Below are 27,019 nucleotides of genomic sequence, written 5' to 3' on the forward strand. Positions count from 1 at the left end.
TTAGTTTGAACATTTAATGTGAATTGTAAATGTAAGATATATTGACAGATGTATGTGTATGAGAGGGGTGTAGGTGTGAGATGGCCATCGTCTTTCAGGCTGGTCTAGGAGGTTGATCGGGCGAGCGAGAGACTCAGAGTGGGGGTTCCGTCTCAGGTATGGATCCACCCAAACTGATTACGGCCCCAGACTGTACCTGAAGTGAGAGAGACGAGGGAGAGGCATGTGTCAAGTTGGATGGGAAGGGATGAGGGGGGAGAGAAGGGATGAGGAAGGAGAGTGTAGTGGAAAAATACTGTCTGTCTGTCATCCTTGAACTTAAAAGACTTAAATGTTCGTGCGTCATTTAGCAATTAAAAACTGTTTCTCTGTATGGCCTTGGTCTGCATCTCCAACAGGTACCCTCCTCATTATCTGAGGTAATGAGGTAACAGGTACCTTATAAAGAAGCTTGCATAGATAAATCACCAGGCAAACTAGAAGAAGCTGTAGCCACTAGGGCAAGCTGAAACCAATGACCATGTATTACTCATGTATATGCAATATACCTACACCCTGTGAATGTATAAATATGCTCTGCAACCGGGACTGCCCCGGGAATCTTGCACTTGTGACTGATGTTACTTTTGTAGCTGATTACTCCTTTTGCAAAACAACTCTTACTATATGCAATAAAATACACAAAGACAAAAGACTTTGACTTGAGATCTTTTATTACCAACAGAAAAATCCACAACAAGGGAACAGATGAGGAAGGAGAGTGAATGGATGAGAAGTAGGGAAGGGGGGGTGGGTAGAAGGATCTGAGACAAACGGGATGTGGTGAGGTGACCAGGTGTAAATAGGCTGTCAGGTAATTACAGGTGTGGTTTTAGGCGTGATCCTGCTACCGAACCTAAGTAAATACATTAACTCCATTTTTCGGAGGAGTGGAGCAGACAAAAGATGGAGATATTATGCATTTGTGACCTTTAATAGTAAATAATTATTTTTTATTTACCCAGGGCAGTGAACTGGGAAAGGATGCTGCTCACCTGTTAGTGAGCAAAGTTCCTGTAAAACTGCTTTGTTATCTGTTGTTTGAGCTGGCGTTTTTATTCATTATCGTCCAGATTTTGACACATCACTGGATATCTAAACAATGGTTGAATGTAGGGAGGAAAATCTTATGAAGGGTAGCCGTCGTCTTCATCTTTATTTTGTTTGGGTGTAACTTCTGTTTAATTTTATAGATGCTGGGAAAACAACATGTTTCTATTAGTGTCTACTTTGAAGGTATTTTTTAACGTTTTCTATACCTCTTTTATGCTGCATGCTTTAAGCTCTTTGCTTCTGATTTTTGTTTTTAATTGAACCCCTGTATCACATTTACTTGTTTTGTGACTGGATACTTTAGGGATAGGAGATACTCTTCACTGTTTGAGTTCAAGCTCTGATATAAAACCCCATGTCATATATCATACTTTATCAATCTATGATCCCATCAGCTAAAAAGCACATGTTCAGTTTGATAAATCTAGTTAAAAATAGTCCTCCATTTAGAGGTAAACTCCCTGTTTGGCAACATATAATTATCACATTCTTGATTGACTAGATTAGTTTGATGTTGAAAGCTAGACATGATAACACACTATAAATATTCAGAGGTTTTTATGACTGAGTTAAGTATCTTCAAGAAGAATCCATATGATAAACTTAACACAGAGTCTGTTTCCCCTTTTTGTTGTTTTAATCCAGTACCAGAGGACTCACCATGTGGCTAAAAGGTCACCATGTGGCTGAAGCCAGGACAGGAGTGATGTGGTCCCATTTCCTGGTTCTGGTCAGTACACGAGCTGCAGCGTTCTGGACCAGTTGAAGAGTCTTTAGGGACTTGCCAGAGCACCCTGACAAAAGAGAGTTACAATAATCCAGTCTTGAGGTAACAAATGCATGAACTAGTTTTTCTGCATCATTTTGCGACTGGATATTCCTGATCTTGGATATATTACGAAGGTGAAAATAGGCTGTTCTTGAAACTTGTCTGATGTGAGAGCTCAAAGACATATCTTGATCAAAAAGAACTCCTAGATTCCTTACAGTGGTGCTAGATGTCAGTCTGATGTCATTAAGGACAGTCAAATCACTAGAAAAAGTCTCTCTGAGGTTCTTAGGGCCTAGCACTATAACTTCAGTCTTGTCTGAGTTAAGTAGCAAAACATTTCTGGTCATCCAGGTCCTAACGTCCTTAAGGCACGTTTCTAGCTGACATAACTGACTGGTGCCATCGGGCTTCATTGATACATACAGCTGAGTATCATCTGCATAACCATGAAACTGTATGGAGTGTTTCCTCATAATATTTCCCAGAGGAAGCATATATAATGTAAAGAGAATTGGTCCAAGCACTGAACCTTGTGGGACTCCATGGCAAACTTTAGTGTGCATAGAGGACTCATCATTAACATGTACAAACTGAGATCGGTCTGATAAGTAGGATTCAAACCAACTTAAAGCAGTCCCTGTAATTCCAAGCAAATGCTCCAGTCTATACAACAGGATCCGATGGTCAATGGTGTCAAAGGCAGCACTTAGACCTAACAAGACGAGCACAGACAGAAGTCCCCTGTCTGAAGCTAGAAGTAGATCGTTTGTAACTCTAACTAGTGCACTCTCAGTGCTATGGTGGACTCTAAATCCTGACTGAAACTCCTCAAATAAACTGTTGTCATGGAGAAAGTCACACAGCTGTTTAGCTACCACCTTCTCCAGGATCTTCGAGAGAAAAGGAAGGTTGGATATAGGCCTGTAGTTAGCCAGAGTTCCTGAATCCAGAGTAGGCTTTTTAAGTAGAGGTTTGATTACTGTTACTTTAAATGCCTGGGGTACATAGCCTGCCAGTAAAGACGGATTGATCATAACTAATATAGAGTTGCTAACCAAGGGAAAAACTTCCTTAAACAGCTTGGTTGGGATTGGGTCCAAAAGACAGGTTGACGGTTTTGACGCAGAAAAAATGGAATATAGCTCTGAAAGGTCGATTGGAGAAAAACAGTTGAGACTAATATCTGGTCCTGGAACTGTCTCTACTGTATCAGATGTATCCGCACCAGGTAAGGGCAGGAGGTTACCAATTTTGTCTCTGATGTCTAGAATTTTGTTGTTGAAAAAGCTCAGGAAGTCATTACTGCTGAGGGCTAGAGGAATACAAGGCTCAATGGAGCCATGACTCTCTGTCAGCCTGGCTACAGTGCTGAAAAGGTATCTAGGATTGCCTTTGTTTTCCTCGATTAGAGAGGAGTAGTAGGCAGCTCGAGCGTGACGTAGAGCCTTCATATATCTTCTATGACTATCCTGCCAGAAAAAAACGAGATTCTACCGTTTTGGTCGAGCGCCATATTCTTTCAAAATTCCGCGACGAATGTTTTAGAGTACAGGTTTCTGATTTGAACCATGGAGCCACTCTCCGCCGCTTGACAACCTTGTGTTTCAGGGGTGCAATCGAATCAAGAGTAACTCTCAGTGAATCCACTGCACTTTCAACAAACTGATCTAGCTGAGAGGGACTAAAGCTATCATAAGAGTTTCCAACTGGGTTGAAACACGGTACTGAATCAAAAACAGCTTCCTTAAATCTAGCCACAGCACTATCCGACAAACTTCTAGAGAGCACACCTCTTCCGAGCAGAGGTAATTCTGGTAGGACAAAGTTGAATGTAATAAAAAAAAATGGTCTGATAGAAGAGGATTTTCTAGGAAAACTGTAAGGTTATGGATTTCAATGCCATAAGCTAAAACAAGATCCAGAGTGTGGTTGAAACGATGAGTAAGTTCGTTTACACCCTGTGTGAAACCAACAGAGTCTAATAGTGACATGAAAGCTGTGCTCAGGCTATCATTATCAACATCCACATGGATATTGAAGTCACCTACAACAATTATTCTATCACTGCTAAGGACTAAATCTGATAAAGATTCTGCAAATTCTGATAGAAGCTCAGAGGAGGACGGTAAACTACAACAACTAGAACTGGCTGAAAGGTTCTTGAGACTGGATGTGAAAAACTAAGAACAAGGCTTTCAAAAGAAGAAAAATTCAGCTTTGGTCGAGGGTTAACTGGAAGTCCAGAATTAAAAATAGCTGCTACTCCACCACCTCGTCCGGTGTCTCGAGGTATATGAGTACAAAAATGCCTGGGAGGAGTGGATTCATTCAAACTAACATATTCATCTTGACACAGCCAGGTTTCAGTCAAAAAAAGAGTTGATCAATATGCTGATCTGATATCAGATCATTCACTAAAAGAGATTTGGATGCTAAGGACCTAATGTTCAAAAGTCTGCAGTGAATCTTCTGGTTTTTTAGCAAAATCATATTCGTAGTCTTGATTCTGATGAGATTTTGACGATTTACGCCGTTTGGATGACTTATAAAAACGGGTCTGGGCCGGGGGACAGACACAGTACCAATAGTATAACTACAGTTCGATTCAGAATTACAACTATAGTGACTGGGAGACAGATCTAAGGGGGGCGCAGAGAAGCGTGTAAGACTGCAGCTCTGCCTCCTGGTCTGAAATCTGTCATCTGCATGTATCTTTACTGTTTGTGCATTTTCTCTACTCTTGTGCCTAACACTTACACCAAAAATGGATAGAAATGGTGACCAAGTCCTCTACCCAGCCAAGAAGAGTCAACACCTTCTCTTCACAAGATGACTGGACAATGGACGGTGCAAGGCCACCCTCAGGTAAACATGAACAGTTGAACAAACCTAAACCTTTCTTGGGAATTGTACATCTTCTGATAATACTGCTCCTGGCTGGTGATGTTGAAATAAATCCTGGACCTTCAATGAAGGTGCTAAACCTTCACAGCTAATTGGGTTACAGCCACAGTTAGCATGGCTACAACTACAGCTAGCAGGGCTACATCCACAGCTAGCATGGCTACAACTACAGCTGGCAGGGCTGCAGCCACAGCTAGCAGGGCTACAACCACAGTTAGCATGGCTACAACTACAGCTAGCAGGGCTACATCCACAGCTAGCATGGCTACAACTACAGCTAGCAGGGCTGCACCCACAGCTAGCAGGGCTACATCCACAGTTAGCATGACTACAACTACTGCTAGCAGGGCTACATCCACAGCTAGCATGGCTACAACTACAGCTAGCAGGGCTGCATCCACAGCTAGCAGGGCTACAACCACAGCTAGCAGGGCTACAACCACAGCTAACTGGGCTACAACCTCAGCCAGCCAGGCTACAACCACAGCCAGCCGGGCTACAACCACAACTGGCAGGGCTGCAACCACAGCCAGCCAGGCTATAACCACAGCTAGCAGATTCACGCCACCAGCAGTGCAAGGATATCAAACTGAGGAACCCAGTAATGAAACAGCATCGCGCTACAAAATTATTTCAAACACTCTATCAAGCTAAAACAGTCTGGGATCCAAAGTGCAAGCCCGGTGGCTTATTTGGGGGACACTTAAACATCAGGAGCATGACTCAAAAACGGGAACAACTACAACATATATTAGGCAATTCTAATGTTGACTTTTTAGGACTGACAGAAACATGGCTCACTCGCTCCTCTCCAGAAGCTGTAATAAATATACCTGGATACAACACCTTTAGAAGAGACAGGGGTAAGGGCAGGGGTGGGGGGGTTCTCTTATACATTAAAACACCTTAAAATGTGAGCAAATTGAATGGCCTAGTGAAGTTGGACTTGAATGTATGTGTGTGACTATTTCTCTTCAATCTGAAATGTCATTTATTGTAATTTGTATTTACTGGAAGCCATCTGCAAAGATAGATTTTTATGATCAACTGGAACTTCTTCTGGACTATTGTAACTTAGACAAAGAGTTGATTATCATGGGTGACTTGAATATTAACTGGGATGATAAGAAGGATAGAACAAATCTCAAGCAAATTACTGGCCAATTTAATCTTAAACAAATAATAGATAAACCCACCAGAATAACTCCTCGTTCCTCAACCAGAATAGAATTATTATTTACAAATCATCTTGAAAGAATTAAAATAAACTACAATCTACTAACAGGAATCTCAGATCATAATATAATTTTGTTCTCACGAAAACTCTCAAAAACAAGATTTCCCAACTCATACACAACTAGAAGTTGTCATGAGTTCATTCCACAAAACCAAATTCTTCCAAAGTCTGGACGCAGCTTTCAAAGACAGTGACTGGAGTGAAACTCTCATGAGTGAAAATATAGAAAATGGTTGTGATGTATATTTGGTTTAAAACTAAATTAAATAATGTCACCATTTCTGAGAAAGGGAAAACACAAAGGTTACCTGCCTAGGGACAACAGATGGAAACTAGCACTTCTGCTATAACTTTTACATTTTTACAGCTGTAATTGTTACAGCTGTTCATTAATATGCACTGTCCCTAACAAATACATTTAAAAAAAATATATTCCTTAAAGATTCAAACTGGGAAAACTTGTGTTTTCCGTGTAAGTCTTTAAAGTTATGACATTTTCACAGAAAATAACATCTTAATGATACTTTATTGTTAGTAGTAATTAAATAAATACTCATTGGAGACAGCAGGGAAAATGCATACATGACATGCACACAAACTTGATGCCATCCCTGCATGCAATAAAAGAAAAAGAATCACAGGTATTTACATGATTAAGCAGTTAAAAGGTCAAATGTGATTTAGTTGGACTTTAAATACTCTTAAAATGTGACAATTGATTCTGCACTGTGACTTCTTAAGACATGAAATGTTGAATATGTTTTTTAAATTTTGTTAGTAATAGTAATTCTGAAGGTACAGAAGTGTCCACTAGAGTGGACATCATGCAACTCTATAATGCAAAACATTTTTATTTATCTTGTAGTGCATAAACAACGATCAGAATTCTTCCCCTTTCAAAATCACATTTCCAGTTTTCACATGTCAATTGGGGTGGAGAGATCCATTTAAATTTAAGTTTTGAATATAATAATATAAAGTCTTTGAGTTTTTGAGTGTTCCTGTTGAAAAAAGGAAAAACATGTTTGATGAGCTAAAACTGATTGATGAGCTCAGTTTTTTCCTAAAGGATGCCTGAACAGCATTTAATGGGAGAAAATCAATTCATGAAGAGTAACCAAAACCATCACAACATCAGTTAGTTTCATGTTTCTGTTTATGATGCTATAAACAGAAACTCCTCAATTCAAGTGGGTATAAGACTTTATTCCATTCTTTATGCTTAGTGGAAAATGTCCTGAACTGTAAATATATAAAGAAATCAGTGTTAGGAAGTGTGAATTCCTATTTAACTGTTCAAATTTTAGACTTCTATCCCTGTGCAGTTGCTGTAGCTTAGTGAGTTCATATTCTGATCATTTCCTAAATCCTGCATCTGTATGGAAGGGAGTAAAACCCTTTATAAATTCAATGTAAGTTAGTTCCGAGATTGCAAACCAAAAGATGCTTTTACTTTCGTCCACATATTTGGTGTGACTCTGGTCCATTTAACCATTTGAATGTCCCCTAATGGGACGTCTATGAAAGCTAAGGCCTGTTGGGGAGTAACAACAACTTTTTTCAATGCTGAGCCAGAGTGTGTCTGACGGCCAAATTCCACCAGCTTCCACTGTCTCAGCTCGGCCAGTCCGGAGCAATCCGTAGCAGTTACAAGGCTTCTATTTTTGCCAGATGCCGGAGCACGGTGCATCAATTAACCACAGAAAAGACTGGGAGGGGAAGTCATTTTCCATTTAATAATAAATTGTACTTAAATTTGATGGTGAAGACATGTTTGAAACAGTTGGGACAGTGGCAACAAAATAGTATAAAAGTTGTAAAATGCTTTAAATAACAGCTGATGGAACATCTTACAGTTAATAAGGTTAACAGGAAACAGGCGAGTAACATTTCTTGGTATAAAAAGAGCATTGCAGAGTGGCTTGTCTTTGTGAAGTCAAGATGCGGTTCATGTTTTCTTGTCCACTGACATCCACATATTAAATCCCTTGCAATCCTGTAACTTTTTTTCTTGTGTAGAGATCATGGCAGTATATTTGAAAAATCTTCCATCCTCTTTTAGTTTAAATTAGTCCATTTGTTTGATACATCGTTGTAACCATCCTTCTTTTTTTCGACCCCTTGTCAGATTAATTTTTCATCTTCCTCAAGAAAGTGTTGGGGTTGTATCAAGTCAACTTTGGTTATATTCTTTAATACTTATATAGAATTATTAATAATTAAATAACAATATCATTAAACTATGTTTAATCTCGTTTGGGGCACCACCCTGTAATCAGGGAAATATAACCAAAATATCACTCAGATCAGTCTCAAATTAGTTACTTAATTACTAATATTATTAATAATTAATAACTATATTTAATAAATTGAAGGCATGAAATCCGTACACAAAGCCCTCGCACCCAGCTTATATCACAATGTAAATACACCAGTAATCACAAACAACTGCTCTCTTAAAATTATAACAGAATTTATTTAAACAAAGCAACATCAATCCAAAATCGATGAACTTAATCAAAAAAAGAACTATTATAAACTAATCTAAGCAAACAAACATTATCATGCAAGGCTTGTGGAAGAAGTGTAAAAGTGTAGTTGTGTGTGTGTGTGTGTGTGTGTGTGTGTGTGTGTGTGTGTGTGTGTGTGTGTGTGTGTGTGTGTGAGAGAGAGAGAGAGTTAGAGTGAGAGAATGAGAAAAAGCCATGTGGTGATGTCACATGGGGATAAAATGGTGGACAAAGAACAAAGGGAGCCGTGTGGCTCGGCCTTCTTGAACTCTGAGATAAGTTCAGTAACTATAACTTACACACCAGAAAGCCAGTGGCCGGACTTTGATTCAGCGGCGGGTACACTGGTCGTTCTGATGGGAAGCTAGCACAGCGGTGAATAAAACACACAGTTAGGCGAACACAGCAGTTCAGCAACAATAAAAGAAATGTAGCAGCTAACAACAGATAACAGGACAATTATCAGTTGTTACCATAACAAACACTTCCTGAAACTATTTCTGCCCCAACAAAAGCCTCTTACACTGGGATCACTTTCCTGGTGATTGTTGCAAGGTTGATCTTCAATGGTAAATGGACTTGAGCTTACATAGCACTTTTCTAGTCTTCCGACTACACTACACCTTTACACCGCCTAATCCCATTTTTACACCGCCGCTGAAGCAGCAGGAGCAATTCAGGGTTAAGTGTCTTGCCCAAGGACACATCAGACATGTTGCTCAACCCTCGACCTTCCGGTTGAGAGGCGACGACTCTACCAACTGAGCCACAGCTGCCCTGGCTATTCTGTTCAACAGATTTGGGCAGCTTTTCCGTGGCAGATGAAGAGGGAAATGGCAGCAGGAGTCAATGCAATATTGTATTTCTGGTTTCAGGAGGCGATTTCCTTGTGTTTTCTTGTGATGGAGTAATACTGGGTCTTTTGAGATAACAAAGAGCAAGGCCTTTAACCTACTATTTGGTAAATTGTCTTGAGATAACATTTGGTATGAATTAGCTCTATACAAATAAAGATTAATTGATTGAGATATTAACTCTCTCTCTGAACAAATGCACATCTATTAGCCCTATTTGGTGCATATGTAGGACAAGAGAATGTCAATCATATTCTTAACAATAGGACGGCCTGGGTGAATGTTGTGAGGCAGGTGGTGGGCCAGAGTCATCTCCCAAGCGTCCACTAGTCGAACATTAAATCCTTTGAACACAGCTCTGAGCACCTTGTCCAGCTGTAGTGTGTACCAGTCACTGTAGTTTAACGATTCAGAAGGTGTTAAACCTCTGAGGTTTGCAGTCCTGATGACCACCAGTGTGTCTGGAGCCCTGTTCAACAGACGAATCACCGCCCTGCGGATGCTCTGAAGTCGTCTGATGTAGAGCTCAATTGGGAAAGGGCTGAAGTGGGCCCAGACGCTAAAAACTACAACTGTGTTGGTGCCACCTACCAACCCGTCAATTTCATTTGCAATGTAACGCAGCTCACTGGTTGGGACGTAGATAAAACTAAGAGGAGGACCATGGACACGGTATGTTACCAAGATGTTTTTTGCATTGTCCCATATCATGTAAGGTCCAGTTTGCTTCGGACTATTCTGGTTAATCTCCTTAGCATCTGAAAGTATGACAGAAGGAACAAGTTTAGCTGTTATATAAATAATAAACTTTCACCTGAAATTACTGTGAATCAACTACCTGGAAGTGAAGCATCAAAGTACTCAAACCACTGCCTGACGGTGGAGTCTCCATACATGTGGACCACCTTTCCTTTCAGACACTGACTGATGGCAGAGGAGTTGTTGAATTGGTGGACTTTGGTGCCACCTAGTGATCGCCACACACCCTGGTAGTAATACCCAGAGAGTCCAGACTTCCCACTGCCTTGATCGACCTCAGGTTGCCCTAAAACATATTGATCAAGCTTTTGGTTATTAAAGTCATTGTTTTATCATGTATTGTCAACAGATCCCATAAAAAGACCAAAACATGGTCTCTCCTTTACCTTGCTTATTTCACTTGAGACAACATCATAATATAACACAAAAAGTATTCATTCAAATTTTTACAAAAGACTCAGTTTTAGCTTTTTTCCAGTGCAGATAAGTGTATTTATTGGATTTGTCTGAGCAGCAGAAAAATATGTATTAAAGTGCTCAGCAGGACAGTGTATGTCTGTTTATTGTGGTTAAGGTAAATGATACCAAATTCATTTTATAAGAAAATGTTGATTATTGAAAGCTAAATATTTACAGATGTTAATTAGTTTAGTATTTTTAAAGGGGACATTTTACGACAAATCCACTTGTACAGTGTTTTTGAACATATATTTGGGTAACCTGAGAGTCTACTGACCCACAAAATATGAAATAAATCCATCCCGTCCTTTGTTTGTAGTCTGCATAAGTCTTACAAGACAGAGAATAATGCTCCGTTTCAAATTTTCTCAGCTTGTGATGTCAAAAGCTGGATTCTGGTAAAAAAAAAGAATACCCTCCCTACCCCTGATATCTCCACCCATGGACTCCATCCTCAGCCTAGAACAAAACTTTTGCGCAGGTCTGCCATTTTAAGTCTTTCTACAGAGGATTGATGTCTACCAGGAAAACTCAAGGCGGCTCATTGCATTTAAAGAGACACACACACCAAACCGGAGAGTTCTGAGAGAGCTGGTTTATACAGGGTCACAAACCTCCTCTGGTGCTTGATTCATGTTATATTTTGACCGAAGCACAGCACAGATGTTTCATTTAGACCACAGGGGACTGTTTGAAAAGGGCTATAATATGTCCTCTTTAATAGTACTTAAAATAAATCCTGTTTTGAGCGTAAATGAAATAAATGCTTGCAGCTCTATCTCAGTTTTGTAGATAGAATCTGGTTAGTTTATTTATTTTTTCTTTATATGGGATATCTTTTCTACAAGGCAAAGAGATAAACAGCTATTGTCACTTTATTTTTTTATTGTGTAGTACTTCATTCCGCCAATGCTCTGGCTGGAATACAAAGAGGAAGGTTTTATTTATTTTTACCAAACCATTTTTCTTTTCAAGTTCACATGGATATCTTTAAAATATCTCTCTGGTGAAAGTCGAAAAGTTGTGCTTTACCTTTCATTGGAGGCAGCACCATGACATTGGCCGGTCCTGAAGAGTGAATGAAGACTTTCAGGTTGACTTTGCTGGGGGGAAAAAACTCCCATTATTAAGAATCTTCTAAACACACTACATTATGTAAATGTCAAACGTGATTTAACAAATGGTAACACTTTAGTTTTATTAAATTACTCTGCCTCCATATTTGGACTGAAAATATACACTTCATAGTTTTGTTGATGAGTGTCAACTTTAATTGTTCAGATTAAGTATTTTGGTAGGTATTATCTTACACTATAAACATCTTAAGATTTCATCTTTGCCACCTGTAGTTACAAACAACATTTTCCAGCAGGTGACACATACTATATACTTACAGTCATTACAAAACTAGATGCAACTTTTCTACTGCTGTGCTCCCTCACCTTTGGAAAAGCTTCTCCTCTTTGTCCTTGAGTCTTACATTGAATCCGTCTCTCATGTGGTTAATCCTGTCATCACAGCTCAGTTTCTTTGGCTTGTAGCAGAACCAAGGCTCGCCTGTACGGAGGTCAGAGTAGTTGCACTGTGGCTGGTTGGTTTGACGTAGGCAAACATTACAGGAGGTAATTTCAGAGCTTGAACCTGAGTGGAAGAGGCTTTTAAAGAGAACCCTTTCAGGATGTTCTCTATTCAGCCTGTGCAGAACTGTGACAGCCTCGCTTGAGTGGACAAGCGTCACCTGATAAAACAAAACACAAGAGCTTTAAAGGTATAGCATACACCCTTTGCATGCTATTTTTTATGTGTATAATTTGATTGTTAAAACAATGTTTTCAAGATAATTAATTTCTATTTTTGGTGTCAGCTGACTGAAGTTAATAATTTATTTAATGTAAACGATAAGATTGAAGGAAATGGTAAACTCTCTACTAGCTGGAAAGTTGAACTTAAAGTCATATTTTTTCACCTGTCTCGCCTTTAGTAGATAGGACAGATGACAACAGACAGGAAATGTTGGGAGGATGTAGAGGGGGATGACATTCGGCAATGAGCCAAGGTCACATTCCCCCCCAGGCTGCTACAAAGAGGACCATCTCTGTAAAGGGGGCATGTGTATAACTGCTCGGCTATCAGGAGCCCGGTATAACTTTTTTTTCTTACCACTGTAGGCAGCCATCTTCTCAAACAATAGATTTGCCTGTTTTCTATCAAACAATTCATAACCTACCTTAGTATCAATTTCAACTTATTAGTACTTTTAATGCAGTTCTGAAAGCGTCTTGTACTTTAAATCAATATCCTGAGTGTGTGCATAAATAAATCACCCTGACGTATTGCCAGTCAGTGTTCGCCTTACTATGGTAGTATTTTCTCTTTGTCACTATGTCCACGTCCGTCATGTTTGCCTGTTTAAAATCGCGTCCAATCACTGAATTCCTTTCCATTCCTAAACACCTAATTCCTACACCCTGACATTGACTTGGGGAACCCCCCCCCAAAAAAAAAAAACCATTAAAATACAGGCATAGGACAGGGTCTCTGCAGGCACAGTCACCACCACACATGTATGCAGGTGGCAAATATATATATTTATTTTTTAGAAAAAAGCTAGACTATCTTTGAGGAGTTAATACATGTAACTCTTATGGTGAATACATTCCCTCAATGTAAAGTAGTCCAGAAATGAGGAATACCATTTTGTACAAAACTGGTAAAGATGGGCATTTTAACACAGGAATCAATGGGGATTAAGTCATTAGAGTGTGTGACTAAACACACACACACACACAGTCAAAGGCACAAATACACTCATACACATGCAACACTATAAAATAATAAATGACACTTTTTTTTCATTATTAGAATATTGAATTGCTTGTTATTACTTTTCATTACTATTATTATAGTATTATGTGTTGTTATATGCTTTGGTAATATATTTTACACATTAATGCCAATAAAGCTATTTTAATTGAATTGACTGCCTCAAGAGGTAAATGGAGGAACTGCAGTTTTTAAAACTTCCACAATGTCTTTTTTTTTTACTTTTTATGTTGTTTGTTGGCAAAAGTAAGTCAGGGAAAATGGTTTAGATTCCATGAATTAAATGACCTACAGGACAATCACATTGCAATAGGTGATTCCTTTACCATCACTTGTTTTACAATACCATTTTAGTAGAAAGCCTTGAACTTTACCTCAACATGTGCACTTCCTTCCCAGAGTAAAGGGAATACAGCAGAGTAGGAGCCATTAAGGTGATCCACCACTCGTCCAGCCACACCTGCTTCAAGTGCCCTGTTGTGCAACCGAGCAAGTAAGACATCTCCTCCAGACTTCTTGGGGTTACCTTGGAAGTCGTATATTTGTACCATAACTTCCAGCTGGTCTCCTACATGCCGGTCTACTCCACCCCTCCCTGGGAGAATGGTGAAAATGCTGTGGGCGGGATCACTTGTCTGGTCAAATAAAAAAGGAGCTGGCAGAAGAGGAGTTTCAGGCCAAGCAATGGAGTCTAATAACATGCGTTCCTCCTTAGCATCTGCCAAGGACAGCGGCTCGAAGGTGCAGAAGTTGTCAGTGTGAGGAGCAGTGCGAGGAACAGTGCGAGGAGCAGAGGTCACTTTCTTGAGGACGATGCCAAAGTTTTCTTCATAATTTAGCTGGCAAGGGGTTAAAAAAAGAGAGATGGTGACAGAGAGGCATCAAACAAATTTCGTAAGATAAAATAAACTGAAGAAAGATGAGGGTAGTTTACATTTTTTGATCTTAAGTGCATGATTGACACGGCCTGCTCCATTCCACTTTTTCTAAGTTCCATTGCATAATGGTGGCACAACCAAATAACATGTTTTTTTTTCTTCAACTAGATTGTCTACCTCTGGCCACATTGCTAATTTGATGGAAGACATTTAAATAAACCAGGCCCTGGTTGGACACTCTTCACACTCCACTCTTCAAATGTGATTCTGTATGGCATCTTTCTATCAAACAAGGTATGCTTTAAAAATACAATACTGCACTATTGACTTTAGACCAGGTTTATATAAGTGATGGGTTAATCATGCACCAGAAATGGGCCTTAAACACAAATTCCAATATTTAAATTTCAAGAGGAACAGGGGTGAAGAAATTGGCCCGAGTACCTTGTTCAGTGTTTCCCCTAGGTTTACAGCGTTGGGGGGGTGGGGACAAGTCGACATGCCGACACAAACACTTGAAGGAATCTTGGTGTTCATGGGTTACTTTTAATGACAGCTTTCCTTTTCTATCGGAAAGGTCCTTAAATGCCTTTCTCTGATTTCCGACTCTATCCACTATCCTACAATACAGGCACAGAAAGCCCAAAAATAAATCTTCAAAAACAAAAAAAAAATGTTTTTAAAGATTGGGCTACTCTGCGATGCTCTTTTTGTACCCAATCATGTTACTCACTTTTGAATCTGAAATGGTGTTTCAACCTTTAACAAATCATCATCAGAAGAAGGCCGGAACAGAACAGCATCTGCCCCCGGACCTAGCGGTATACCCTACAAAGTATGTAAGAAGTGCGAGATGCTCCTAACAAGGCTATTGAAGCTGTTGTGAGGATCTGGAAAAAAGGCAGTATTCCATCATGCTTGAAGAAAGCTGAGGGAACGCCCAAATTTCCCCTCTGGGAATCAATAAAGTACTATCCTAGCCTATCTGTACAGAAAGGTGGGCTACCAGGTGTCTGCGGATGCAGGTGCCTGGAACACACATCAATCAAAATGATCCCGGAGGCCAAAGCAGGCAAGGACAACCTGACAGTGGTGTGGTATGATTTGGCAAACGCACACGGATCATTTCATCATGCCTTCATCTACGCAGCATTAGACCACAACCACATCCCCGAGCACATCAATGAAATTATCACCAGCTACTTTGAGTCATCCAGTTACGGTTCCGAACAGACCAGTTGACAACTCTGTGATAAGACTTGGAAAAGGGTATTTTTACTGGCTGCACAACCTCCCTATAACAGCTGCAGGGAAAGATGTTTGAGGGCCAAGAATGGAGTTGGACATATGACAACCCCCAAAAAGAGGTTTTATGGATGACCTCCCAGTGACCACCACAACCCAAACAGATGGCGCCATGACAAGGTGCTCATGACACTAGCTAACACCTTGGAGCAGGAGAGACTCAAGAGACGCCATATTCAAAAGAAGCCAACATTGGGAAGAAGTCTACGACCTTGCCTTTGAAACAAAGAGCGCAAAATACCAAGACCTTTTGCAAGACTGTTGGGGAAAAGGTTGGCAGGCGTGGCTATTCCCAATCGAAGTCAGATGTAGAGGATTCCTGGCTCAGTCAGTGTAGAGGATTATCACAGCCATGGGTGTGACAGGAAAGGAGAGGAAGACTGCAGACCGCAGGATGGGGGAGGTGGCTGAGAGAGCCTCTTGTTTGTTGGAGAGAGGAGACAGTCAGGAGGAAGAGGGTAGAAACACCTGATGAAAGTTAGCCACAGTCTGTTGACATCAACTCTTCCTGACCAAGGCTACACTTACCACAGGTGAGTGAAGGACTTTTGAAGATCTGACCTCTATAATCACCTTCCATTTTTATTTCCATTTTACACAGGGTCCCAACTTTTAGGAATCAGGGTTGTAATAATTAACAATATGAAAACTCGACTTGAAAAGTTATTTGCATGATTCGTTATGCGGGACTATGCACCCCGAAAGAAAGACCGGGCCCTAAATCTTTTCTGAAGATCAGTTGAACATTAAAAAAGTCATGATACCTCCCTGATATCATCAGGTCCCAGTAGTAAAGTAATCCAACAGGATTAAAGCTATTGATATGATCATATTTTGTTGTTGTTTAAAAAAACAACAACAACAACTGTGCTCAGATAATTCTTTAACTCAGGCGCCCCTAAAATAAATGTTACACATAGCACCCAATGTCCAAAAATTGGACACAGAAATTAAACAGCTAAAAATGATTACATGCTTTTTATCAATTTCTAATCAAAGTGACTTCAAGGTATGTAAAAAGACCATTGTTGTTTCGATATGATCACCAATATGTTAGTCATTATTATGATCCTATAAAGTCTTTCCCCCCCATCTAATTCCCAAACAAATAATATAGGATAACTTTGAACAAGAAATAATGGGCTGTATGAGCTTCAACACTGTTCCTTGTGGTTACTAGAAAAAATGCATGTATTTGTGCTGTTGGGCTAAAATTGAAAAATGTGATAAAAAAAATGGTAAAATCTACAAATTTGAAGTATGGTCTACAGATTGATTGCCTATAACAACAAAACTTACGTTTCTATGCTACTATGGCCATAAGTTCAAAAATAATTATTGTAGTGGGTTTAAATGGGTCCAAAAAGTGGACAGGGGTGACTAATGTTTGCTTTTTTGTTCTACAGAGCATTATAGACCTTTTATAACTGACCTTACTTTTGACCTTTTAACTGCTCAATAAAGTAAAAATCTGTGATTCTTTTTCCGTTTCTTGAAGTTGATGTCTTTTGTTAGCAAGGTCGTGTTCAGACTTTTTGTGACAGGTGGCCCAAGGTGCAAATTATGCAGGGATGGCATCAAGTATGTGTGTATGTCATTAATGCATTCACAGCTTTTCACCCCATTACCCCACCCTCCAGTGATTCAGAGAATCACTGAGCAAAATGTTTTAAGCAACATAACCTTGAAATTGTGTTTATTTGCAAATAAAAACCATGAATGTTGTGAAGAGTACATTGAAAGACACTGTTGAAAATAATCCCCTGTAATCATCAGTCCATCTTCAAAGTGTTGCCACTAATCCCAGTTCTCACCTGCAGCAGGTCCATGTTTCTTAGTACAAAGAACAACACAGTCAGAAGGAGAAGGATGACACAGGTCTTCAGAAGTGTCATGTTGACATGGTTACTCAAATCCTTTTAGGCACATGGTGAGTCCTCCTCTGGTACTGGATTAAAACAACAAAAAGGGGAAACAGACTCTGTGAAGTTTATCATGAATCCTTCTTGAAGACACTGAAGTTAGTCACAGATTATTAACAGAAGTTTTATTTATTTTAAATGTTTGTACTGTCTTAAGTTGAGAGTACTTGCTGTTTGAATTCGACCCTGCTTTTATTTTGGTATAAAGTAAGGATCACCTTGTGGATCAGAAAAAGCCAACTCGTTACAGGTCAAAAACCAAATATAACTGCTAAAATGAACAGTAAGAATAGTGAAATGTTGATGTCAAACGGTGGATATTACATTTGACTTTTAAACTGAGCTGTCTACAATTGAAATGAGACATTCAAAGACGCAGCTGTGTTGTTCTTTCCATCACTGTGCCTACAGAGAGACGCGACGGAGGCTTATCCACAGTGTGACCAAAGGGACAAAATATCATGAGATTAATGGCGATTCAAATGACAAGATTGCATTAATTTGGGACCTCAATTAATCTAAAACAATTCACCTGCTGACAGTCCTAGTTCACACTAAGCGTCAAATTGTCACAGTCAGGTGTGCTAATGTTACATGATCATGAAATCTGAGCTCATGAAGTAGTGAAGTAATTTGTGGAAAATAGGTTGCATGTAAAGTAGGGTTAGTTTCCCTTCAGGCACACAGTAATGCTTGCATGAAGGAAACATACATTTAGCCTAACTAAAGATTATTTTTAAATTAACTTTTTAATTGGTACTATTTTGTTACTTTATACTTTAACACAATTACATTTCAGATTCTAATTCTGTTCCATTTATTCCTCAATGTTTTTTCTTCAGTTTCACTTGTTACTTTGTTGATTAAAAAAAATCAATTATTCTAAAAATCATGATGTGTAATTTTAGATATTATATATTTAATTAACCTGATCAACTCTGTGACTCATGTGTACGGTGGCCGGTAGGGGTCAAACAATCAGCAACTGATGAAACGACATACATTTAGAAAAACGTGCAGCATATACAGAAACGCTGCACATTCAAAAGCAAATGCAAACTACCACAACAAATGCAAAGGCTGAAACGCGCTGCAAAGACACAAATGTGCTGCAAATAGGCAAAACAACTGCATAATCATCAAACATGCTGCAAACACAGAAACGCTGTAAGTTCAGCCTTAAACGGAAGTGCTCCAGGCCTGTAGGGGCGCTGTGGAACTGTTTATTTACAGGAGAGAGTCAGAGAGACAGCTAGGATCAGAAAGTTATCTTTAGATAGGGGAAGTTGTATCGTTGAAACACACAGGATAACTTCAATGTTACTGAATGAAGAACATCATGTCTTACCTCAGTAGAGATCAATATGGAGAGAACACAGTGGTGAAATCTTAATGTGATGGTGATCAAATGATAAAAAGAAGTTCATCTCTGTGAGTTTTAGTACAATGATAGAATCCTTCACTAACATACAGACAACCTGTCCTAACAAGAAGCATCAAGACGACACAAAAAGTCATTGGGTTTTCAGAGGGAGGGTTTCACTGCCATGAATGTTGCCGAAGATACAGGAACAGGAAGATACAGTTACTGATAGGAACATAAGCTTTATATATTCTCAAACCCTGCAGGCGGTATCCTGAATCAAACCAGTTTTACAGGTTTTTTTGTTCTCTAAAAAGGTTAGCATTGTTCTCGCCCAGGTTGCTACGCTGAGTTTCAACTGAATTTTACAAACTGGACTCACTGAATGTGAAAAAAGAACAAACTCCATCCAAGAGGAAAGAGCCTTCAACTAGATTGGTAGTTGTTGTAGTTGCTGTAACATCCCTCCTAGATGCTCTGACAACAAGATACAAATTGTCATGAATGGTTGGAAAACAAGGAGAGGTGGACCCAAGTGCAGAATAAACTAAAAGTATTTAATAATCAAAAAAGGCAAACAAAAACTTGCTAGCAAAATCCAAAACAAAACTACAAGGAGACACTAGTAGACTGACAACTACCATGAATCAATGAACTGACATGGAAGGGAAGAAACACAGAGACTAAATAGACACAGTGGTAATCAAACACAGGTGAGACTAATGACACAGGTGAAGACAATGAGGGCAATCACACTGGAGGAAACACACAGAGGAAGGAATGAACACAAGACAAGAAACACTGAGGACAACTACAAAATAAATACATGAAACACTGAAGACACTGTAGAATGAAAAATTAAGAAACACTAGAACATAGAGGGAAACACCAGGGAAGAATGAGACCTAAAAGATAAAAACCATCTGAACTGTGAAAAACTAAACTAAACAGAACAAATCATGATACAAATGTGTTTTTGATTAAAATTGCAAATACCTTTAATTATAAATATATATATATGTATATCATATAATTGTGGATTTCTATTACATATATATATATATATAACAATAATATTTGTGTGTGAAATATGTTTGTGAATCTTATTTTTTTGTATTTGTGGATTTGTTTTACATTTATATAGAACTATAAATATTTTGTGTGTGCATTGAAATACATTTGATATTCTTTATGTATGCAATCATGAATATTGAGACTGATCTAACTCCATACTCATCTCTCTCTCTCTTTCTCTCTCTCTCTCCCTCTCTCTCTCTCTCTCTCTCTCTCTCTGAAGTTGATGTGATACTGCTCTCTTGATATTCCTGTGTCTTTTCTCTCCTCAGGAGTCGAGAGGGATTTCTTTTTCAAACAGGAGTTTTGTTATGTTGCACTGATGCACTCTCTTTTGCACTCTCTCTCTCCCGTTTTGTCTCTCTCTCTCTCTCTTGTGCGTGCAGCAAATACATTTAAATAAAAACAGGTTGGAAATGTACTTGGATGTCCATAAATATACTTGGGCGCTGGTTCGTTTAACTGTAGTGAAAGGTGAGACTGTTCAGAGCGGTGCTTGTTCATTGTTCAGGTGTTCTTGTATGAGTGGTTGAAGTTATGCAGATGACTGCACCACAGTCATTTGAAACATCTGTAATTAAACCTCTTCTTAAAAAGCCTGCTCTTGATTCAATAACATTAGCTAACTATAGACTTATATCTAGCCTTCCTTTTATCCCAATTAAATGACTTTACATCTCCTGGAATGTTTCTGATTTTGCGTTTGGATCATCATTTATTTTTTGGGCCCTTAAGTGTCCCCTGAACTGGAGATTATGAATTGATATGTGTGCTGGAAATTTCTGTAATGAGAGATTGTTTAATAAAAGATCTTTGAGTCATTCAGTTGTGTTTGTTGCCATTTTATTATTCCTTTTGCAAATAGGAAGAGCAAATGTACAGATTGAAAGATAAGTCTGCAGCAAAGCCCAGAGAAGGGCAGTCCAACTCCACACTATATAGACATTCAGTTACAAAGTTATGACGCACTCACTGTGGCTATGCTGAGATAAAAAAGAAACCTGATAAGGACAGTTCTCAGTGCGGATCCAGGGAGGATCTGTAATTATAATCTTCATGTGCATCACTAACAGTCTAGCAACATTTCCAGGAGGCACATACATTTCCTGTTACATTTGTTTTTTAGAATTGCATGTTTAGGTTTTTTTTGTTTTGATGTGTGTGCTCTCAGCCAGGAACTTGATGTTTATTTGTTGATTCAGAGCTCACATCATAATGATGATTGGTTACAGGCTTGTAGCCACTGATGCTGGGTGCAGCACAACTCAAATAGTGGGTTTACACTTTTCTCTTGAAGCAAAGAAATCAAAATAAACCCTTAAATTAACCTCAGATCATTTACTAAACCAAATTAACTTTCAACAATTAAGTGATATTGCACCAGTAACTTAAATATAAAAGAAACGATTAGAAAGAATCTCGCGAACCCCCTTTCAGTGTCTCAGGAGCCCCCAGGGGGGCCCATTCCCCACTTTAGTACATTGAAAGACACTCAATGACCACCTTTAAAGTGTTACCAATAATCCCAGTTCTCACCTGCAGCAGGTCCATGTTTCTTCGTGTAAAGAACAACACAGTCAGAAGGAGAACGATGACACAGGTCTTCAGAAGTTTCATGTTGACATGGTTACTTATAAAACCTTTTAGCCACATGGTGAGTCCTCTGGTACTGGAATAAAACAACAAAAAGGGGAAACAGACTCTGTGTTAAGTTTATCATATGAATTCTTCTTGAAGACACTCAGTCATAAAAAACCTCTGAATATTTATAGTGTGTCATCATGTCTCACTACCAACATCAAACTAATCTAGTCAATTGAGAATGTGATAATTATCTGTTACCAAACAGGGAGTTTACAACAAAACAAGTTTTTGGTACTTGAGGTTTGACAGGAACATAATTACAATGTTCATACTGATGGTCAAATTCTCACAATCAGGTGTGCCAAGGTTACATGGTCTTATGAAATGTGCTGACGTCACTTGAGGACAAAAGGTTGACTTAAGGTAGGGTTAGTTTACCTGCAGGCACGCAGTAATGGAGGCACGAAGGAAACATGTACATTTAGTCTAATCAATCAATCAATCAACCAGTCAATCAGTCAATCAATCAATTTAATTTGTATAACCTCAACTCATAACAAGTGTTATCTCGACACACAAAAACAGGTAAAAGACCTAACTTGATGCCTAACTGAAGATTGTTTCTAAGAAAACGTTTTAATTGGTACTATTTTGTTACTTTATACTGAAACACATTGAAGTACATGGATGTTGTCAATTATTGGGTATGTGACGTAATAGGCCAACTGTAACAAAGTGCAAGTGTAACTAACTGAAAACTGATAACTGAAAATCGCCACCCAGGAAGGTTTAAAAAATAAAATCATCACAGGAACTTTAAATAATTCAGAATAAACCCAAAAATGAACATAACTACATTTGGAGGTGCATACCGGTAACTAAGTCAAACAACAACATTGCTCTAAGACAGGGGTGTCAAAGTCCTATTGGTATCGGACTAATTTTGCTGACATCACTATAACTTGACACATGGATTTATAGGCTAATGTATGATTAGAAAAAAAAGGTACTTGTATAGAAAACTACATGTTAACGCATAAAATGTAAGAGTGATTAAGCAGAGGGGTTAACTCTGTCATTGCAAACTGCATGTTGGCACATGGAAATATTTAAATGTACCACATTACAGAAGAAAACATCAATAATTATGTTTTGTTTGAGATTATTATATTATGTTTTAATATTGCTGTTCAAGGTTATAGAAACTTTGACACAGGTGATTCTACCTGCCCTGGTATCAGTGCATTACTAGAGAAAGACAGAGAGAGAGACAGAGAGAGAGAGAGAGAGAGAGAGAGACAGAGAGACAGAGAGAGAGAGAGACAGAGAGAGAGAGAGAGAGAGAGAGAGAGAGAGAGACTTTAGATGTGTGTGTGTCAGGCCACAGCACAGTTTGCACTCCTTAAGGTTCATTACAGATAAAACCTGCTCACATGAATAAGTTATCACAAACACACAGAGTGTCTTTGATGCAAACAGTCATCTTCAGGTATTTTAGTGTGAGGCATTATAAAATGATAACATGTTTCCAAACCAACAGACTTGAATTGATCCTTCAGCGTTGCGCACTGCAGTCTGATCAGCTCCGTGTGGAGTGCACGTTCTTCAACTAAGTAAACTCAGTTAAAAGACTTTTGATATCAGTCTGGCTGTCCGTTCTTCTCCGTGTCCGTACTATCGTGATCTAACTCTGTCACTGACTTTTTATGCGTCATGAATCTGTGCCATCTCCGTGCGTAATTCGAGGAAGCATTTGAGCGCTGCTCCTCGGTTAAACCAGCGGACCTCTGTATGATCGGGCAGCCTGTGCGTGATATCGTATTTGGATAAGAATGAAATGTTCAGTAATAGTTATATTTTTACAGTCTGATGAGAGCTGGTGATAAAGGCGCAACAGCAGGCTACTGCATTTAGAAGTGATGAAACTTTTAGATGATCAACACAACACTTTCACATCTGGGTGACCTAAAAATGAACCATCTGTAATTAAAATCAGTTAATATTCATTTTAATTTACTGTTTAATAACCAGAGGTAAAATAAGTCGGGAGATGCATCAGTCTCAACGCCGGTGTCCACAACCTACACTTAGTCTGGATGTGAGGAGACGGTCTGGGCCGTTACGCATGGAGGATTGCTTTTTATTTACACGAGCTGCTCTTTGTAGCTCACTCCATAGGAAGCTTTGTTATTATTAGTCAACATTTTGTTTTACATCAGTCAAGACAGGAGAAGCTGGTAAGAAGTGTGCACAGAACTGAAGACCGTCATGATGCGCGCGCAGTGCAGCGGTTAAGTCCCGTAGCTTTGATACGATTCTGGCAACTTGTGAGCAAATAAAACTAAAGAAATATCGCTCCTTCGATCTCTCTTGAAAACCTGCATTCTGTGTCACCTCTCTCAGGTGTTCAGCCTGTTTGCTGATGTGATGTATTACCAGCGTAATGCAGGAGCAGCTCGTGCGCTCGGCCACTCGTCTTTTTGATGATACTCCCTGCTGAGAAGATAGTTCAAAGTGCCCCGTTTAATTCATTTTCGTATCATGACATCAACCTTTACGTTGCTCATTATACAAAGGTTTTTAATAAAATTCGGGGAAAATAAGTATTACAAATATTGAATTTATACGGATACGGATACGGCCCGCAGTTCGTTTGTTTGACATCCCTGCTCTAAGAAGTGGAGCAAGTTTACATTTAGATAAATGAAACTGAAAAAACAAATCCAAGTAGCTACAGTATCTGCATTCACCTGACTTTTAAAACAGAGCAGATTTGTATTTTCTCATGTTAATGCAATATGCTTCCATGTGTTTTTCACTGTTATTGGACGCTTTCTTTACCTTTAAAAACAGTGCAGGCAGAGGTTTGACTTCCTTAATGCTCAGTTTGAGCAGAAATATAACCTTGTAGCCTCATGAGGATTAATCATCATTTCAAAGTTAAAAACAGGTCGAATGACTGATCATATCGGTTGCCTGAGACAATTGATTTAAAAATGAACTGTCACTTCTTTCATTTAGAGCTCTTTGATTGACTTTATTAGTCACTCCTGTAGATTCCCCTTTAAATTCATGAATTATAAATAAATGACCCTCTTACACCTGCGTGTTTAAAGCAGACTCACCTCCAAACAGATGGGCTGTAGTCCAGGGAGTAGCCTAATGGACAGGAGATGTTGCTCTGCAGTGTTTGAAAGATGGTGAGGCTGTAGTCGGATCATATGACAGTGGTTGTTTGTTGTAGGTTATAATATGTATGAGGTCAATCAGGGTGTAACTGCTCCTGTGTGACTTCCTCCCTGACATAAAACATGGAAGCGTTACACCACAAAACACTAACGATCCGGGAGTTCATGACAGTGCCACAAAATGTTTAAGTGTCTGAAAAACAAAAGATGAATTAAGGTGTTTCAAAGAAAGAAAAAAATGTGTTGGTCTAAAGTATTGAAACATTTGTATCATTTATGGCATCAAATATTCCATTGATGCACAAAATGTATGGGTGAGGATCAATCACCGAGGTTATAAAGGCAGGATGTGGCGCAGGGGGAGAGGAAGTGAGCCGAGGGGAAAAGAACGGAAATAAGTAGCACCAGAGAAAACTTTTCTGCAGCTGCGAGAGTTAACATACGTGTAATAGACACGTTGGTCCACTAGAGGATGCGTGTCAGTGTCACGCATTGCCTGTCTTCAGCGTCAAATGTTCACGCCTGTGATCTGTGCCATACCAGCAGGGGGCGATAATTTACTCAATGTCAACATCCATCGCGGACAAAAGAGAAGCTTTTCAGTGTATTCCAAACCTCTTTCCTGTCAGGTAAGAGTAATTACCATAGACTGTAAATATTACTGGACGAACCCTGACTCGTCTGTGACATAGGCAGAAAATGAGTCCAATCGACGGCCGCATCCATATTGGATTTGCAGTCTCAACCTAACTTCGGATCAACCTAACCACAGCAGTAAGGCGGGACCGGCGGGACTTAACTCCGCCCATTCAGCTCGACGTTAGCAGTCCACTTCACAGCATAGCTAACAGCTAGGCTGCTATCATCAACTATTCCTGCTCGTCCTGAGAAAACTCTATAAACAGGAAGTTAACATTTAACTTTTCTACAACACAGTTACAACTAATTATATTCAACTCAAATATTTAATTAAAGTCTTAAAACTACACTTTTTTAAATATACAACTATGGTTATTAGTTATTTGTCAGAGCAGTTAGACTTTGTCAGTGTTAGCAGAGCAATACATTAACAAAGTTTTATCCATAAACTGTAAATAAATGAGACATCCAGAAGAAATCAATATTACAAAGCATACAGTTCATGTTACTGTTCTGACAAAGAGGAATGTCTGTGTTTTATATTTACTGATGTCAACAGTGATGAGGTGAACATGACAATTGAAAAATAATGATTTAGTATTTATGATAAGACATTTGTTTTCTATTGAACCCTGTGAAGTCATGGAGTCTGTGGACAGTGTCAGCTTCACACCAAAAACTTTAAGTATTAGAAAAAATAGTGTTTAAGACTGACATCTATTATGATGAGCTGCAGCTACCTTGTTCAATATTATTCCTGCAGATGTGGCTCATAACAAAAAAACAGCCTGAGCTGTCACATGTAGTTAACTGTACATTTTGTCTTGTCTGAGGCATTAATTGAACACCTTTGTATTTCTCCTATAGACACAGTGTGGATTATTGGTGACTTGTCCATCGAGGTGCCCAGAGAGCTGCAGAGACAGAGGAAGAAACCTGAGCCTCAACAACATCTGTATTTGTTGGTTCTTCTGGGGTGGACTTCAGTTGCTTCTCTTCAACAGCTCGCTGTGAGGGAGGTCTCCCCCGGATGGCCTGAGTGATGTCACCCACAGGCTGAGAGCTGGAGCTGGAGCGGGTTTTAAACCTCTTGACAAACCATTACACCGCGCCCACCTGTCAAGCTGGTCAGCTACACGCCTTATTGTGAATAACTCTTATCCTTCATCAAATCAAAACTGATGAGTCATCAAAACATTCACCCCCCGTACAGTGTGTGTCCATCGAGACATGAGCTAATCACACCTATTTGTTTGTTTTGTACCAAGCTGTAAACATGTTCACCTCTGCTGTAAAAACAGACTTTTTTTAATGTTGTTTTTCAGATTAAATAAATATTTCTATTTAAATGCACTCCTTTATGTCTACTTATGTGTATACATTTCAGATTTTAAAAGGACAAGACTAAAATGTGCATTAATGCTCAACTCAATAGCTTAGGGAAGGAAGTCTACTTTTACACAACTTCTTATTCTTTTGATAAATACTAATGTAGTTCATTTCTGAAAGTGGGATGGAACAGAGTCATTGCAAAATGATGACCTTAAACACAGCCCCACTCTTAAATCAAGATACATGGAGAGTAAATAAGATCAATAACTTGTGAATAAAAACACAGTTAAAAATGATTTAGAAATGTAGTCTTCCCTGATCAAT

The 27,019-nt window shown here is 39.1% G+C and overlaps 1 protein-coding gene and 1 long non-coding RNA gene across 4 annotated transcripts; both read right to left on the reverse strand.

The window, feature by feature from the left end:
• On the reverse strand, nt 1-25,309 carry LOC136177638 (uncharacterized). The gene is made up of 3 exons (XR_010665147.1): nt 24,662-25,309; nt 1,753-1,886; nt 1-196 (listed from the first exon to the last, which is right to left on the reverse strand). It is a non-coding gene; the product is annotated as an uncharacterized lncRNA (long non-coding RNA).
• Nucleotides 8,462-17,550, reverse strand: LOC136177002 (NXPE family member 3-like). Of its 3 annotated transcripts, XM_065951334.1 has the most exons (7): nt 17,408-17,550; nt 15,841-16,012; nt 13,785-14,249; nt 12,030-12,325; nt 11,620-11,690; nt 10,208-10,414; nt 8,462-10,127 (listed from the first exon to the last, which is right to left on the reverse strand). In XM_065951334.1, exons 3-7 carry the CDS (start codon nt 14,109-14,111, stop codon nt 9,583-9,585), a joined length of 1,446 nt encoding a protein of 481 aa, XP_065807406.1. In that variant the 5' UTR covers nt 14,112-14,249; nt 15,841-16,012; nt 17,408-17,550; the 3' UTR covers nt 8,462-9,582. The 3 variants fall into 3 exon arrangements, with proteins under 3 accessions (XP_065807406.1, XP_065807404.1, XP_065807405.1); XM_065951332.1 differs by lacking the exon at nt 15,841-16,012 and having other exon boundaries at nt 17,408-17,545; XM_065951333.1 differs by lacking the exon at nt 17,408-17,550 and having other exon boundaries at nt 15,841-16,143.
• Nucleotides 25,310-27,019: the final 1,710 nt, after the last annotated feature.

This window comes from Labrus bergylta, chromosome 23 (genome assembly GCF_963930695.1).
Source record: "Labrus bergylta chromosome 23, fLabBer1.1, whole genome shotgun sequence".
In the NCBI taxonomy this organism is placed as follows: domain Eukaryota; kingdom Metazoa; phylum Chordata; class Actinopteri; order Labriformes; family Labridae; genus Labrus; species Labrus bergylta.

Coding starts and splice junctions, on each gene's coding strand:
- LOC136177002 (XM_065951332.1), bottom strand. CDS start 17,488: ATGACACTTCTGAAGACCTGTGTCATCCTTCTCCTTCTGACTGTGTTG. Junction 11,691..12,029: donor GAGGAGAAGCTTTTCCAAAG/GTGAGGGAGCAC, acceptor TTTTCCCCCCAG/CAAAGTCAACCTGAAAGTCT. Junction 10,128..10,207: donor CTTTGATGCTTCACTTCCAG/GTAGTTGATTCA, acceptor TCATACTTTCAG/ATGCTAAGGAGATTAACCAG.